The sequence below is a fragment of the Corella eumyota genome, chromosome 2 (genome assembly GCF_963082875.1).
Source record: "Corella eumyota chromosome 2, kaCorEumy4.1, whole genome shotgun sequence".
Taxonomy (NCBI): Eukaryota; Metazoa; Chordata; class Ascidiacea; order Phlebobranchia; family Corellidae; genus Corella; species Corella eumyota.
In genome coordinates, this window is record NC_137491.1 from 6,433,274 (window position 1) to 6,452,246 (window position 18,973).

Here is an 18,973-nt window from a genome sequence, read left to right on the forward strand (position 1 = left end):
TTATTTATTTAAACAATATATAAATTTATTTTATTATTATACAATATTAAGCACCTAAAATCATTACAATTTTAAATAATTTTTCAAAGAAAGTTGTTGATACCAAAGACCGTAATCAGTAGTTTATGCATTTTGTAGAAATTTTCTTATTTCAATCTGTAAAAAATGTTATAAATTGAAATTACATTCAACCTATGTTATTTTAACATTTAGTAGATTTACTTTCTTCAAAAAAAAAAAAATTTAAACAGACCTGGCCTCCTCTTCCAACAAAGATAAAAATGTCGGGACACGCATAGATTCATTCGCTTGTTCAGCCGTGCCCACCAAGCGTATTAAAGACTTGATACCCACCCAAGCAGATCGACCCTTTATTGATTTATTAATCGAGGTTCTTTCATCTACAGTAAATGCTTCTAGCAACTAAAAAAAATATCAATTCGTTATCGATTCAAAACTTTATAGTTATTAATTTTATCTTTACCTTTAAATGTGTAGATTTTTTTTTTAATTTAAAAAATTTAATAAAACAAAAAGAAAATTAAATTTTAAAGTTACTCAAAAAATTTTTTTTTAAAGTAACACATATTGTTATTTAAAACTTCTATCAATAGCATTAGGTATAGTTTATTTTCAACTAAATATCTAAGATTTGAATAACAAACTTTACCTCCAAAGCTGAGGAAATGTGTTTGTCAGTGGAAAGACAAGGAATGTTAATATGGGAATCAAAACACTTGTCCATTCCCATTTCCTGCAAAAGTTCCCGGTTACTGGAAGTGGCAATAACTAATAACCTTCTTCCCTGATAACAAATAAAATTATTAAATATTAAATTTTTGATTTTTGATTCAACGTCTTGAAATATTCATTTAAAAATAAAACAAATTAAAGTGTGTATTGCCATGTTTAGAAAGAGTGCGTCATAAATTATTAGCCCCAAAAAAATAAAAGATAAATACAGAATACATTTAGATTTAAATATTTATGAATAATTTAAAAAATGATAAAAAAAATGTTATGAGCCCCGCATAATGGATTTAAATCTTTAAATTATAAATTATTCAACAAAACAAAAAAAGTTTTAGGCAGTAGGCAGTAGGCAGTAAGGCAAGGGGTATGGATTAAAGTTAATAAAACAATTATTGAAAATCAATTTCTGAAATTTTACAGCAGCTTTAAACTTTAGATATAATACATTAGGTTTTTCTTAATGCGTATAAAATTTTTTATAAATATATACTAAAAGTGGTTAGTTTTATGTTAATTAAAGTCCAGTACTTTAAATAATTAAAATCAATAATCAAAGAGCTTAATAAATATATTGTAAGCTAATATTAGCAGATAAAAAAATCAATAATTAAGATGCACAATTTAATAATAAAAAAACACTTTAAAAATTCTTAGTAAGCAAAAAATAAAAGTTTTGCTATAAGCTCACAACCTAAATCAGTGCAACTACATAGCACTAACTTATAAGCCAAATTAAAAAATGTTGTCATTTTTTTATTAGGTTTTATTTACTTCCAAAAAAATATGAGATTTAATATAGCTTTCTATTTAAAAATAACCCTGACATTTTTGTTTTAATATGTATATATAACTTTTGCTAAGTGCATAATATTTGCTTATTTACTTACCAAAGGTGGAAGATTTTTGCATAGAACCATTAAAGCTTGTGTAACTGTATTAGAAAATCTGGGCCCAATAGGATTGTAATCTGCAATACACATGAATTTTACAACCAGACATTTTCAAGAAGAGTAGTTCTTATCCAAATATGAATCAATTTTTTTATTTTTATAAAATGATATATATGAATACAAACTAAAAAAAAAATTTTTAGTAAATGAAAAAAGTAAACAAAATATTTTGTACCAATTAATTTCTCAATGTCATCAATCACAACACAACTTAGTTGAGATTTGTAAGAGTCATCAAAAACCTATTTAAAATTAAAAATAAAATTAATATAAAAATTTAATTTTTTTGTAATAGATTTTACACATCAAATTCTAAAACATGTATATATATACACAATATAATACTATTATTATAAATTGGACTATTAAAACTATAATTTAATAAAAATTAAATAAGAACCAGACCTTTTTTAAATGTTGACATTTAGCTGCCTCAGAAAATCCAATCAAATCACCAGGAGAACAAATTTTAATAAAGGGAAACCCTGAGTCAACGGCAATTCGAGCAGCAAGAGCAGTTTTACCTGAGCCAACCCCTCCCGTTAAAAGAACGCTTACTAAGGGGGTCTTGTCACTGTTACGAACCTAAAAAATAAATTTTTTATTTTAAATTAAAAAATTTTTAGCCTTTTATCTTTGAAATATTTTATAAAAAAAAAAAACGTTAGTTAAAAATACAAATTAACTATCCAAACCTGGTTAACGAGTAAGGTGCCATTATCAAGGGTTCGTTGAACTGGATCGCCCCACATAAGAACCCCATTTCTCATATACCTTTCAACATCCTCTTCTTTACAACCATATGCCTATACAAATTGTTTATGTTAGTTTTAATCTACCATTTGTTATAATTGACAGAGTTAAATTAAAATTATGCCAAAAAAACTTAAAGGTACTTGCTTAAAATTTTGACTGGCATGTTATTATCATTTTAAAATTATTCTGGTATCATGAGTACTAGTTCTAGACAAATTTGTTTAAATTTGGGCTTCGACATTTGTTTACATCAATTACCTTTTTACATTGTTAGATTAAGAACACTTTTCTAACGGTAACAAAACTAAACTTACAAATATATTTAACCAAAACAAAACTTACAGGTTTGATATCATTTTCAAGACTCGCAATAAAATCTCCCCGACAAACTTGAATGTCGTCAATCGTTTCTAGATTAACTTCCACTTTGCTTCCAGCCTGTAAAAATAGCTTTTAATAAGAAAAATTACCTTCAAAAATTAATTTTTAAAAATTAATTTTTCAAAACAAATTATTATCGTTCATGTAAGGCCTATCAAAAACTCCAATAATATTTTTTTTAATCTATTACACTTATTTTTATAAAAAAAATTAATTACCAACACAAAATTATGAAAAATAAAATCTGATTTCCTACTAGAGGCTTGATATTATTATAAATGCATTTTGTTTTAAATTTTTTAATTTTTTGATTGTATCCTACCTTAGTATGTCTGACAATGGCACAGGACTGGGCGGCTCCAACCAGGCCGGCAAGTTCAGCCCCACTAAAGTTTTTAGTAAGTTGAGCAATTTCTTGAAGGTTTACATCACTCGCTACCATATTGGATCGGGTCATCTTGTCTATGTGGATGCGCAGGATTTCTAGTCTTCCTTCCTCATCAGCAAGTCCTTAGAAAAACAATTTTACTAAATTAATAACAAATTTTTATTTTGTTTAACTTTTAATTCCTATTTAATTGTATATACCTCACAAAAATTGCATTGATGTGTACTTTTTTTGATTTTACTGGTATAAAAAGGAATTTTTGAATTAATCTTACCAATTTCTTTTTTAACTTCCAATCGTCCAGGTCTTAACAAAGCATCATCAATTAAGTCAGGCCTGTTTGTCATTCCTGAAGTCAAAAAAAAACATATTAAAATGTTGATTTAACAAATATTCAATTAAATAAATCAGAAGAAATAATTTTTATTTTACAACGTTAAAAAATGCAGTTTTAAATTACCAATAACAAGAATGTTGTTTAGGGGTTCGACGCCATCGATTTTTGACAGCAATTGGTTTACAACAGTGTCATGAACACCACTGGCACCAGCAACACTTCCACGTTGTTTGCATATAGCATCAATCTCATCAAATATGATAATGTGAAGTCCACTGTTTAATCCAAGCTGTAATAATATAAATAGCAGTTCAGCATTTAATTCCATTTTAGTTGCGAATAACTTTTTAGTGTAAACAGTATCAATATTTAAAAGGAAAATTTAAATAATTTAAAAATAAAATTTTCCAGAGAAGTTTTATTTTTTACACAAAGTTTAATCAAAGCTTTTTTAAACCTTTTTTTGTTCTTCTTCAGCTGCCTCAAACAACTTTCTGATATTTGATTCACTTTCCCCAACATATTTGTTTAATATTTCTGGACCATTAACAATCTGGAAAAAAAATATGTATTGAAAAATGCAATTACAATTAAGAAAATAAATCTTGTCAATTTTAAATATTGTTAAACTTTGCTGCGAAAACCTAATTTATTATTATATGAAAATCTCATTATTGTTATAAATTTAAAAAAACATTATAATATTTTTAATAACATTAAAAAAATATTGACCTGTGGTTCTCTTGCACTTAACATTTTTCCAATCTGCCGAGCCATTAAAGTTTTACCACATCCAGGGGGTCCATGCAAAAGAATACCTTTTACATGTTTGACCCCCATTTTTTCAATGACATCTGGGGGCAAAACTCTCGATGCAAATGCACGTCTAAAAATTGAAATATATGTTAAAACATGCTTTCTACTGATAAAGAATAATTAAAATAATGCATTAGTTATATATTTATTTCTTACAAGATGTTACTTTCTATTGGGTAATAATTCTGTATTTATAACTTTTTGTATATTGTTTGTAACATAATTTAACATAAAACCTAAATATTTCTTTAAATTCCTCATCTAAACCACCAATTCCCAATTTTTGAAAGTCAAAATCCGGATTAATTATATTCGACCTCGCTGCTCGTTCAACGCTTTTACCTGCAAAAAAAATCAAAAAATCAACATATTACTTTTGACAAATTTATTATTGTTGGGGTGTTTAGAGCGTTAGATGGTTACAAGTAGTTTAAAATTTTCTTAATAGAATAATTAAAAATATCTTGTTTAATATAATGCACAACTAAAGCAATAACCTGTTAAGGAAATGGAAGATTCAGGTGCTCCTTGAAAAACAACTTTGGTTTCATTCGTGCAAATTCCAACCTGATGACCATGTAAGTTTCCATTTTTAACTTTTACATTTCTTACTTTCAACGACAGGTGGACATTGTTGAAGATGTACAAAAACTATAAAAAATTTGAAATTTAGTTGACAATTATGGATTGATAGGCTCTTAAAAAAATCAATACACTTTTAAAAATACAATCAATATTTTACATTTAAAGCTAAAATAAAATCAATAAAAAGTAATAATAAAACTAATGACATGAAATTTCAGTCCAAATCTCATTTCTAATCGCATATTTTCTAAAAGTAAAACAAATTTACCTCTTGATCCACCATAAACGTAAGATTATAAAGTTTAGAATCTTTCTTTAACATATCTGCCATTTCATCAGTATTAAACTGAACATTGTTTTTAGACTGGGCTCTGAAGTAGTCCACTTCGAATGTGATTTTTTCAGATTTATGAAAAGTTGACGAATTGAGACTTGTAACTAAAATTTACCAAAAACAAAAATATTGGTTATATATAAAATTATATATATATAAATTAAATTCTATTTTTACATGAAAAAATAATGAATACCATCGGATTTAAATTCTATAATTAATTTACCATTAATTTCTTGACTGATTCCAAGATAAGCCCATTTTCTCTACAGAATAAAAAAATAAAATAAAAAAAACTAATATAACCCATTTTAGACTGTAACTGTATATATATGAAATATTTTTTTGTACCACATTATTATTTTGAATTAATTTATGTTTCAAGTCGAACCTGAATCATATTGAATCCAATTTGTTTAACTGGAATATTGTCATGGGGAAAAGAAGCAAAAACAAACTTTTGGTTTCTACCATTTTCAACAAGTATGTGCCTAAACAATGCAGAACATATAATTTAAATATATACATTTAAATTGTGACATTTTAAAATTGGAGATATGTTAAAAAAAATATAAATATTTAAAAATGTAAATATGTAACTTCTTAAAATATTTGTTTATATGGCTAACAACTTTGAATTAATTACAAAGTAACAATAACTTTATTAAAGTATTAGGATTTATAATGATAAAATACCAACTCAGATATTTTTACCTAAATTCCTTATGATCAATGGGGTTTAATATAACACAATTAGTCTTTGATAACTCATTGTTTGGGCATTTTGTCACTGTAAAAGTATGATGCTTTTGAAATGAACTCATTTTTTTGAATAGCAAAGTCAAGGGCGCTTAAAAATGTTTTTATTATTCTGTGTTATTTGAAACACTTTTACTAACAAAAAAATAAAACTCGTTTACCAATATCTAAATACTGAAATAAATATACACATGATTTATTACAACCTTATTTATTAATAGTAAATTGCAATGAAATACAGAAGTACCATACTACTAACTACTGGACTACCTAAGTCTGTAAGTGAAAAAGCTGTTTTACTAGTAAACTATTAATTTCTAGTAAAAAACTACTTTTATAATCATACAAAAAAAAACAGTCCAACCAGAGAACCAACGGGCAGACAGGTCTTTTGCATAAAAATGGTAACTGATATAAAAATTTGGTTTTGTCTGTTTGTCAGTTTGTGGGTTTAAAAGGCTAAAAAAGGCAAAGAACAAAACTTTTTTTAAATGACTACCATCTAGCAACAAGACAATAACTCTAAATTATTACTTTACCCAGCAGCTTCAAGGCCCGTACAATATTTACGGTAACCGGTCAAATTAGTCCGAGGACAACCCTAAACTGGACAAATCATTATTGGACAACTCAACATACATAGGAACCATATATACATAACTTACAGTGTTTTATAGTAGTGCAGTGTTACAAATATTTTTGTTATAAAATAAATTTAAATCGTAACAGCATTACCGACATATTACTAAAAACAATTTACAAAAAACGTCTTGTTGAAAACGATATGACCGATAGTGAATTTTTTTTAAATATTTTACACCTCATGTAAACCAGTTAACTTACTAAAAGATATCATTTGAATTAGGGTAGCCTAGTAGAGCCAAGTTTCGGTCAAACAAAGTAGTTTTTTTTTAAATGAAATTTTTCAAAAAATAACCGCCAAGATTTAGTTGTCGTTTAGTTGCGTAAGAATATTTCAGAATGAAGTAATACTTTTTAATTAAAACTTCAAAAGAGTAATACAGACAAAAGACAATGACAGAGTCATTGCAACATCAGCGTGATAACAGTCAAATCATTTTTTTTATGTAGGAGCCCATTAGCTAAGCAAAAACGCAAACGATATTTTATGTTAAAGGAAATTAACTCTAATTTTAATTTTGATACCAGTCAAATCATTTTTTATATAGGAGCCCATTTACTAAGCAAAAACGCAGACGATATTTTATGTTAAAGGAAATTAAATCTAATTTTAATTTTTGTTTCTATTCTAAAATACTTTTTACATAGTTTTAAGGAAATTGATTTAAGGTCTATTTAAAAATATAGTTTTTTGATAAGTTAAATGATAACAAAAGCAATATATAAAAATGCTTCGTTATTTTTTCGTTTGGGTAAACGTTTTGTTCTTAGCGTTTGGAGTGACAGCGCAAAATGGAATAAGTATACTTTAATATAAAAATTAGTTTAAGTTTAAAAACTGTTTTGTGTTGTTGCACATTTATTGAAAAAATAAATTATATATTTAAACCATAACTAAGCTATATATGTATATATATATACATTTACCAATAACAAATTATAATGATTACATTAGTAAAAAATCTATGAAAATCGTAATGGTAAAACTACAAAATAAATTGAAGTATATTCCAACTTAATTTAATATGGTTTTTAGTACGCAATAAAGAGGATACTTGCGAGTATTATTTTTCTGATACACAACAATTTTATTCTCAACTACCCGGATCACCCGGACCACTCGGTAGTTGCCCAAACGGATTTTCTGTTTTAGCCATGCCTAAAACACGAGCACAACGTGAATTTTTAAGAGACAACATATTGACTGCTCGTCCAAATACACAAAACAATTATTTTGTTGGGGCAAGATATATTAATGGAGAATGGCTTTGGGTAGACGGAGACGTTTTAAATAAAAGTAAGACTTAAAATATTGAGCTAATTGATTATAAAACATATATAAATTAATAGCAAAACTCGTAATTTAAAATTTAAAATTCGTAAGATACGCCGGTTTTAATATTTTTTTCTTTTGACGTCATAAAATTTAAAGCAACAAAAATATTTTTTGTTTGTAATTAAGTTCCCAGCGTGGAACCAAGTTTAGATAGCACAGGATGTGCAATAATAAATGCAGGAAACACAAATTTTCCTGGAGTTAATATATATTTTGCTTCATTTGGATGTAATGATATTCCTAGATTTTTTGCTTGTGAGCGTAGTGGTGAGTTTTTAATTTAATTGTCATCAAATTCTAAACGTGACTAAACTAAGTTATCCCAAAAATGTATGGTAAAATTTAAAAAATTTTACCTTAAAAAAATAATTCAGTCGGACAATCTTCACCTTGCTCGTTTAGACCTTGTCAAAACGGAGCACAATGCACTAGCTTAGGTTGTAGCTTTACATGTAATTGTGCTGCAGGATATACAGGCTATACTTGTGATATAGGTATGCGTACCATATATACCAAATAAAACATGTTGTGCAAATAATTAAAGTAAAATTTAACGTAATTGTAGAATATACAATATTTTTTTTCATAAATACAGCCTATTTGACTTTCCTAAAATTCACTTTTTTAGATATAAACGAATGTCAATCTAACCCATGTAGTAATGGTGGATCATGCATCGATCGAGTTAATAGTTTTGAGTGCTCCTGTGTAGGTGGGTTTACTGGAAGGCAGTGTATAACAAGTGAGTTTAAATTGTTATTTTAATTGCCATTAAACAAAATGAAAACGGTGGAAGTTTTTTTAATAAAAAATAAGTAATGAAAGAGTAATAATATCCTAGTTTTTTTAATGCATTCTAATAAAAAAAATTTAATAAATTAACAATTGTTTTAACAATATCTAAAAATAAATAACGTTGTTATAGATATTAATGAGTGTGCAAGTTCACCTTGTTTAAATGGAGGTACATGTGTAGACCGAATTAATTCTTATACCTGTACTTGTGTACTGGGCTATACTGGAGCAAATTGTTTAACAAGTTAGTTAAAATACAAGTTTTTTAAGTCTTAAGCAAGCTTTCTGTACTAATGTAATTGTACTAAAAAATGCCTGCAAACAACCAAGTAATCACTTTTAATAAATAATAGATATAAATGACTGTACGTCACAATCATGCAACAACGGAGGAACATGTGTAGATTTAGTAAATAATTTTAGATGTACATGTCCAGCTGGATTAACTGGCAGTACTTGTTTAATGGGTAAGATATTTTTTTAGTAAAAATACTAGAAAAAAACTTTTCACTAAAATTTACTTTAATACGAATTTTGTTTAGTAAAATTTAACCTATTTGTAGAATATACAATATTTTTTTTATAAATACAGCCTATTTGACCTTCCTAAAATTCACTTTTTTAGATATAAACGAATGTCAATCTAACCCATGTGGTAATGGTGGATCATGCATTGATCGAGTTAATAGTTTTGAGTGCATCTGTGTAGCTGGGTATACTGGAAGGCAATGTATAACAAGTGAGTTTAAATTGTTATTATAATTGTCATTAAACAAAATAAAAACGGTTGAACTTTTTTTTAATAAAAAAATAAATAATATTGAAAAAGTAATAATATCCTAGTTGTTTTATTGCATTCTAATAAAAAAATATGTTAAATTAATAATTTTTTTAACAATATCTAAAAATAAATAACGTTGTTATAGATATTAATGAGTGTGCAAGTTCGCCTTGTTCAAATGGAGGTACATGTGTAGACCGAATTAACTTTTATACTTGTACTTGTGTACTGGGCTATACTGGAGCAAATTGTTTAACAAGTTAGTTAAAATACACCAACGTTTTTTAAGTATTAAGCAAGCTTTCTGTACTAATGTAATTGTACTAAAAAATGCCTGCAAACAACCAAGTAATCACTTTTAATAAATAATAGATATAAATGACTGTACGTCACAATCATGCAACAACGGAGGAACGTGCATAGATTTAGTAAATGATTTTAGATGTACATGTCCAGCTGGTTTAACTGGCAGAACTTGTTTAACAGGTAAGATAATTATTCGGTAAAAATACTAGAAAAAAACTTTTTACAAAATTTACTTCAATACAAATTTTGTTTAGATGTTACGGTTAACAATGCAGATCAAAGTTGCCGATATTATTTTTCAAGGCTTACTGCTAGTTCTCAAGGAAATGCTTTAAATGCATGCAGAAGAAGGTCTTTAAATTCAGAATTGGCTATTTTTAAATCAACCGAACAACAAAGTTTTGCAAGGAATAGTATTGCGAATATATACTCGCAATCCCGAAATTATTACCTTGGTGGAAGTTTAATCAACAATATTTGGTTATGGAGAGACAGGGATGAAATAACGCCAAGTAAAATATAAAATAAAAAAAAGTTATATATTTATTTTTCAAATTTGTTATAAGAGTTTTTTTTTCAAATTTGTTATGTTATATATATTTTATCACAGATCCATCAGGACAGGATAATCAGCTTGCTTGTGTTTCCATAAACCCAGATTTATCTACGTTACAAAAAGTCTCATGCACAACAAGTTTAAATTACGCTTGCGAGCAACCCAGTAAGTAAAATTTTAAATTAAAAAAAAAACGGAACTATATATCAAGTAAAAATAAAATGTTTTATATTTAAACACAAACAAAGATATTTAATATGACGATGCAAAAATAATTTGAAACAATTTTGGCCTTGGTAATTTAAAAACATATGTTATAATTTTAGTTAGCGAGAAGTAAAACTCTTTTTTGAATGGATTTACATATCACATAGCCCAATATATCGTTAATGTTTTAGGTACTTGCTCTTTAGATTATGTTTAATATTTTTTTTAAGTTGGAAACTTTAATCCCTGCTTGTCCAATCCATGTCAAAACGGAGGAAGTTGCACAAATTTTGGATGTGGTTTTCAATGTAGATGTATGACAAATTTTTTTGGGTATATCTGTGATATTGGTGAGTCGTTCGAAATATATTTTTTAGCTATGTTTGTTTATTAATGCTGAAGTAAATCAGTTTTAATAACTTAAAGAAGATTATGTTATAAAGAGTAACAGACACAAAGACTAAAATATTATTTTTTTTAATGTTGTGTTTAGAACAAATAGAAATAACTGTCCCTGGCAATCAAGTCGTGATTGAAGGTGAAACAGAAACATTTAATTTTATTGTTGAACCTCGTGTTCCTGGTTCTGTTATCTGTATATTGCTGTTAGCAGAAGAAGTACTGCTAACCACGCCCTCATTTACGACGATAAATAGGTATTTTTACACTTTTTACTTGATGAGGATAATGACTAAAATTTTTTTAACTTTTTTTTAATATTTGTTACTAAATGCTGTTATGAACTATTTTAGATTTTCACACACTATAACCGTCATCAAAGCTACCAACGGTGGTCGTTATAGGTTACAGTGTACATTGCAAGTGCAATTTCAACAAATGCCTGTAACAATATCAAGATCATTTACATTGGATGTTCATGGTCAGTTTGTTTGCAAAATTTATAAAACAAAATCTATTTTTTTAAATAATATTTCTTGCAAAATGATACCTGTTGCTTTAAGTACGTGCAAATATATCGATTACGGAATCACAACTTGAATTGCAAAGAAGTGAGAGGGGTGTACCCAACACTGTAACTTGTACAGCACAAGGTACACCGATCCCATCTGTTACATGGTTAAGAAACAATCAAGAAATCACAACCACTCCATCATCGGTGTACCAACAACGAGTTTCTGCGAATCCCACTCCTAACAGTGTTATTTGGTTTGTAAATGTAAGCTAATGTCAAATAAATAAAGTATTTATTAAAGTAGCATTTAATTGCTCTTGTTAATTCCAGGCAAATTTCGACAATTCGGGGGAATATGTTTGTGTAGCGTCTCACAACATTGGATCACCAAGTACTAGATATCAAGCAAATGCTACTCTTACAGTTAATGTCATAGGTAAATAACAAAGGCTATATTTCGTTGATTTATTTACGAAATCGACATCTTTATTTATAAAATTTAATTTATTAATATTAAAACCTAGGTATTCCAGAAATATCCACACAAACAAGTTATTTAGAACTACCAAAAAACAACACAGTTAAGTTTACATGCATATTTGAAGGAATTCCTTTACCTAATATTGAATGGAGCTATTCCGACGAAAAAGTTATACCCAATAACAGTCAATTTGAGGTAAAAAAACTTAACTCTCTTGTTTTTCTTAATTAAAAGTATGAAAATTTAATAGATATCGCAATCAAGAACTTCTTTATTTCAAATGGAAAGTACATTGACTGTTTATGGAACATCTTGTAAAGTAGTTGCCCTGTGGAGATTTTTATGTTTTGCTACAAGCTCTTTAACAACATCGCCAATAAAAAGTCAACCGTTTTCCATTAACATAGGTATATATTATTTAGTGTTTTTATAAATGTAAATATAAACTAATACAAAATGTAATTTTGTAAATAGAACGCCAAACTTTAAGTTTTGATAGTACGATACGAAATTGCAACGGTGCACATGGAGCTTGTATAAGAAGCAAAGAAACTTTACTTGTTGTTTCGAGTCAGAGTGTGCTAAATTCCGTTGCGTTACGAATAGGTAAACATTTTATTTTTTAAACAACAATATCACTTTAACTAAATAGTACCATAAACTTTTTAGTACCAAACAACAACTTTTTCTATTGGATATCATCTCAATCGACTGATTTTTTCACAAATGCGGAGTCTAATATTTTACCACATTCTGATGAATGCTTTCGAATTCGAAGATCCAACAATCTGTTAGTGTCAAGTTCGAATAACAGAGCATACACAATATGTGAAGGTAAGCAATTAACCTTGTGTTTTTAAATAAATCAGCAAATGAAAATTGTTACAATTGCATTTTTAAGCTAACAGCGTTGTCCAACCCTCGATAAATGTCGAGAGTAATGTTTGTGATGGAACTATTATGAATATTTCTTGGTCCATCCTTCTAGGGGCTTTATCTTTTCCACATACATTAGTTTATTATGATTCTAGGTAAAATATAAAGAAGGAATATTTAATATCATAACATAAAGAAGTCTTTTCAACACCAATCTAATTATATTGAAAAACATTTAAGAGCACCAACTGTTACACAAACATTGGACCCAGGTAGAACACAATTTTTAGCAACGGGACTAACACCTAAAACAACTTATTCAATACAGGTTTGTTCTTAGTAGCATAGGAAATAATTGACATTGTGTTAACATACTTTTTTTATTTTGCTAGATTTTACCACAATTCGGGGGTTGCCGAAACTCATCGTCGAGTACAAGTACTTCGTATACCACAACACGGGGGCCATTAAGCCCACCTACTAATATTAATGTTGATTATCTAAGGACAACAAACTCATGTTCAGTAAATTGGGCTGCACCTAGTAATGCAGAAGATATAGGGGGATATATGGTATGCATATTAAATTACTAAAATATTTGTTTAAAAACATAAAAAGAATCATAAAAGCTTAAATATATTGTTTAGGTTAGATCTATTGAACAAATTGCCTCAAGTCGAAATGGCGACCAACAAGTTGCTAATCCGTTATCTACAACAACCAACATTTCTACCGAAACTTTTAGCTTCATTTTTCGACTAACAAAACCGAATACTAACTACCAAGTTCAAGTTGGAACATTTGCAAGCAGTCCTTGCCAATTAATTATCCCAAACTCGTTTACAAATATTGTGTCTGACATTTGTGTTACTGAATCTTCTAGTAGGTCAATATTGTAAATCGAGAATGATTATAAAAAGTTTTAACTAATATGTGTATTTTATTTAAGTTCCAGATACAATCACGCTATCAAGTACACCCCCTGTAATAACCGAAAACAACCAGGCCATAGTAAAATTAACTTCTGTTGACGAAAGAAATGGAATAATAAGGTATAAGACTGGTATATTTTTTTAAATGAAAATTTAACAGCAACAAACCATAAAGTTATTCAAATTATTGCACAGTTGCTATTTCGTGATTGTTCAACAAGTGGTAAATGGAAGCAGTATGGTGGTTGAAAAAGATCCAAATTTAATAGAACAAGGAAGTAACCGTAATAATACCGAACGCTATATTTCAATAGCGCTTTCAGGGTAAGCAAATTTAATTATTTTATAATTAGTAACTGGTATCGTGACTTGATTATTATAACATTGCTCATTGTGAGATATGATTTCATTTTTCATTTCCTTAACCGATGCACTCGTCATAACATGTTGTTGGGCACAAAAAGTTATTAAAGTATACTTCCAGAATTCTATTAGAAAGAGACATTTATTTGGGCGATGGTCGTTCGTCGTGTTGTAATGTCATGAACGAGGTTGTTCAAAGTTGTTTAAATTCAGACTCAAAAAAACGTCGACGTCGACAAAGTGATTCAATTATAAACGGCGAAAATCGACCTTTAACCCAAGGGTTAACATATCAATACTACGTCATTACTGCCACACCTACAACTAATAATAGAGTATTATATTCGTCGAGTTCTTTGTCACAACCTTTTATTGTTACTTTTAATTCAGGTATATTATATGCAGTTTAAATATATAACAAAATGCTTTTAATTATTGTATTTTAGTCGTTAAAAATAGTAATTAAACCCAATTTTTATCCAGGTTCAAAAGCAATATTAGGAATTATAGCTCTGCCTCTTGCATTAATAGTTTTGATTTCACTACTGGTATACAAAAGGTATATTACGTATTTCTGTTTATTTAATATAAATGATCCAATAGTTTTTATAAATGATTAAAAAAATGCTTTTTTTTAACATTGCTTTAGAAAAGCTATTTTAGAATACAAAAACCGAAACGAAAGTAGCTCTCTTTCGCTACGAGTGGTTAACAATCCACCGTTGGCAATGGGAAAATTGAGGGCCAGAAACAGTAAATCTAATTTTATTAATTGCAAAATTTTTACATATTTAATTTATTATTAAGAAGTGTCGTTGGATATTTGACGAAATATAAATTGGTATTCAATTTTTTTAACACAGTTAAATTTTTTTGTAAGATACTCAAGTTTATGATGACGTCGAAGCACATGGAATTTACGCAAATATTAAAACAAATTCAAGTTTTGATCGATACGCCATAGCTAACAAAAATCTTATTAATGTTTATAATAGAAAAAGGCAAAATGACAACCTTGAATTTATTCAGGAATTTGAAGTAAAACTTTTATTCTAAATTTGATTACAAGGTTTAAAAAAAAAAGTTTGCAAATTTTTTTATAAATATATATATATAATACCAAAATTACTAATATTAACAATGATTGTTAACCTTTATAATATCTAACAAAGTTACGATTTAACTTTTCTAGACGCTAATCCCGAAATATTTGGAAAACTTGGCAATTTCAACGACTTATGCAGACACCAATACCAACATTTTTAAAAATCGTTACAAACACATAAAACCAAGTACGACTTTTTGTTTTTTAAAATAAAGTTAAATTTGCCCTATGTTTTCTAAAACATTAAACATTCGTACAGGCGATAACGAAAGAGTAGTTCTTAGTAAACTGCACAACGATCCATATTCTGATTACATTAATGCATCGTACATCAACGTAAGTAAAAAAACAAGACTTTTACAAAAATTTGATTTTTTCACAAATTTATTTAATCTTGTGAAATAATAACTTATATAATTTTTAGGGATTTTTTTACCCAAAAAAGTTTATAGCAGCACAGGGACCAAAAAACTCGACAGTTAACGATTTTTGGAGGATGATAGTTAAAAAAAATTGCACAACGATTGTTATGTTAACTCTTCTACAAGAAAACAATAAAGTAATGTTTATTTTAAAAGCCTTAAATTGTGCAAAAAATTTACTTACAACTAATGTTTTGGTTACGTTAATACGTTTAAATATTTTTATTAGGAAAAATGTGCTCAGTACTGGCCTGAATTGGGTAAAGAAGTATCCTACGGTTTTAATATAGTTAAAACACTGGAAGAAATCAATACAGGAAACTATACAAAAAGAGTTTTTGTAGCGAAAATAAATGGAGCCAAGGTTGTAATTTGATAACATTAGTTTGGCATATATTTTTTTGTTAACATGTAGGTCAATTTATATGATATTATTTATCGGTACTAAATTTCTAACATAATTTTATTAAGGAATTAAAAATCAAACACTTTCAATTTCTAACCTGGCCAGACCACGGAACGCCAGATTCAACAACATCTTTATTTCATCTACATAAAGATGTTACTGATAAACATGAGCAAAACGATTGTCCAATTTTAATTCATTGCAGGTTTAGATATCTATTAAAAAATATTAAGTTTTTTTTATCCTTGCTGACAAGCTTTAATTAAGCCTTTGTTATTTTACCTATAGTGCTGGATGCGGTCAAACAGGAACGTTTATTGGGTTTGACATTCTCAAAGATCAACTTCAACAACATGGAACTGTGAATTTTCTTAAATGTGTTAATGACATGAGGCTTTGCCGAAGTGAGATGATACAAAGCGTTGTAAGTTACACCAACAATAACATTTTTTTAAAAGTTCGAAATAATTTTATGCTTTGTGTAATTTCTAAATGCTAAAATTTACTAGTACGTTGTTTTTACCTGAAAAATTAATTCAGTTTTTCAAATGAGTAAGAAGCACATAAAAAAATAATTTAAAGTTTTGTTTCTGTTATAAAATTTTTGTTTTAATAGGATCAATATATCTTCCTGCACAAGATGATAACGGAATTTGAAAATTTTGGAGAAACTGATATAAATGTTACAGAGTTCTTAACGTATGCTAAGGAAGTTAACATGTAAATATAATTATCGTTATTTATTGAAGCGCGAAAAAACTGGTTTCTTTAACTTTATGTAAATTATTTTATTCTAATATAATTTATCAAAATGCTTTATACCACTAAAACAATTATCTTAAATCAAAATTAAATAGCAAATTTTAATTTTTAGCTACGACGAGACCAAAAAAATGACAGAAACACAAAGGCAATTCCACAATCTCTCTCTGATACCGCCAGCACTAAGTAAAACTACACGGGCAGACTTAAAACAAAACCAAGAACTTTATAAACAATCCACTACAAAAGCATGTAAGTTGAAAAAAAAATCTACCGTTCGCTGGGGATAATTTTAAAAAAAATTAACAAATTTTAAATAAAAAACATTTTTTTAAGAATAATCAAAATATAATTTTTACATAAAATTTTAATTTTAAAATTCACTTTTTTGTAGACGACCACAACAACACAACAGTTAATTTATGTGAAAATGATCGTGTACCTGTTTACATTAACGCATCTAATATACGGGTAAAACTTTTTTAAAAGCTAAAAACTAATATTTAAATAGTTTTATAACTAAAACAACATTATTACAAGTTTATTTTTTTTAATTATGACTCTTTGATTACATTCAAAGGCTTACATGAATGGATACTACTATATTGTTGCCGAAGATCCCCTTCCGAACAATATCGATTTATTTTGGAAGTGTGTTTTAGACAACGGAATTAATCTCGTGGTGATGCTGGCCGAGGTAAATGAAATTAAGTTTTATTTAACACAATTAAACATCAAATTACAAAAATGTCATTGTTATTTATATTTAGCACGAATCTTCGTGTCCGAGATATTGGGCAGACGACCTAAAAACAGTTTTGTTTAACGACGTGTCTGTGCACACGTTAAAAACTGTCAGGAAACCTCATTACACTGTTAGGACGTTGGGAGTGTATTTGAAATCAACCACGGTAAAAATAAATATTTATTTTATCAAATAATATCACAACCAATACAAACTCTAAAAACACAAACATTATACAACACTTTTGCTTACTTCACCTATAATTCATTTTAAAATGGCTACTGTAAGCCATGTTTAATAATACAAATTGTTTAGGACATGTTTAATATTTAAAATCTCAAAATTTATTCTCAGGAGACACACACAATCAGGCAAATAATCCTTCCAAACTGGTCATGCAATCAAAACAATACAAAAATGCCAAACATTACAACTGTGATCGAAATTTCGTCACTTGTCGAAGAAAACGAGGCTAACGCAACGGAAGTGGGAGGAAAGAAATTTATCGCTCTATTTCATTGCAGGTTTATTTAATAATTAGTTTACATGTGGCGTATAAAAAAAATTTTTACTCAAAAAGATTAAATTATTTTTGGTAAGTTTTTTCATTTTTTTAAATAAATGTATTCATGCAAAATAAAAAAAAAACAATAAACTTTCAGCGACGGGTCGGATAAATGCGGCACGATGTGCGGGATTTCGAATCTTTTACACCGGCTCGAAAACGAGAACAAGGTCGATGTATTCCGAACAATCAAGGACCTGAGAGACGCGAGAGAAAACATGGTTGGCAGTGAAACGAATTACGAGTTTTGCTACAACGTGATTACTGAATATATTCAGACATCTAATCTCTACGAAGCCTTAAGATAAATCACCAAACATTTTTCGCTAAACAGTAGTTTCAAATAAATCAACACCTAATTTTTAAACCATATATCCCAGTTTACGACAACCATTGTATTAGTGCGTTAAAATATTTGTTAGTAAAATCGGAATACAAGTTGTAGTTGCAAGAAAATGTAGCTAAACCTTTTTAGTATATACGATTTTTTAAAATAGTAATGTTTAAATTGCTATATAAAATAGTTTTGCATTTTAATTATCCTTACAACAGAAGCTTTTTTTATTATATTACTAAAATCACAGTTTAAAAATTTTAATCGCGTGGTATTGCTAATTCAACACCTAATTTTTAAACCATATATCCCAGTTTACGCCAACCATGACATTAGTGCGTTAAAATATTTGCTAGTAAAATCCAAATACAAGTTGTAGTTGCAAGA

The 18,973-nt window shown here is 28.0% G+C and overlaps 1 protein-coding gene across 1 annotated transcript; it reads right to left on the reverse strand.

The window, feature by feature from the left end:
* LOC145743820 (vesicle-fusing ATPase-like) lies at positions 1-6,229 on the reverse strand. The gene is made up of 19 exons (XM_082561867.1): positions 6,015-6,229; positions 5,692-5,791; positions 5,527-5,566; positions 5,235-5,404; positions 4,879-5,032; positions 4,618-4,723; positions 4,298-4,451; positions 4,023-4,118; positions 3,689-3,854; positions 3,503-3,577; positions 3,163-3,350; positions 2,802-2,897; positions 2,399-2,509; positions 2,109-2,288; positions 1,879-1,945; positions 1,641-1,720; positions 671-805; positions 254-423; positions 1-156 (listed from the first exon to the last, which is right to left on the reverse strand). The coding sequence occupies exons 1-19, from the start codon at positions 6,122-6,124 to the stop codon at positions 147-149; spliced, it is 2,208 nt and encodes a 735-aa protein (XP_082417993.1). The 5' UTR covers positions 6,125-6,229; the 3' UTR covers positions 1-146.
* Between the last annotated feature and the right edge of the window lie 12,744 nt (positions 6,230-18,973).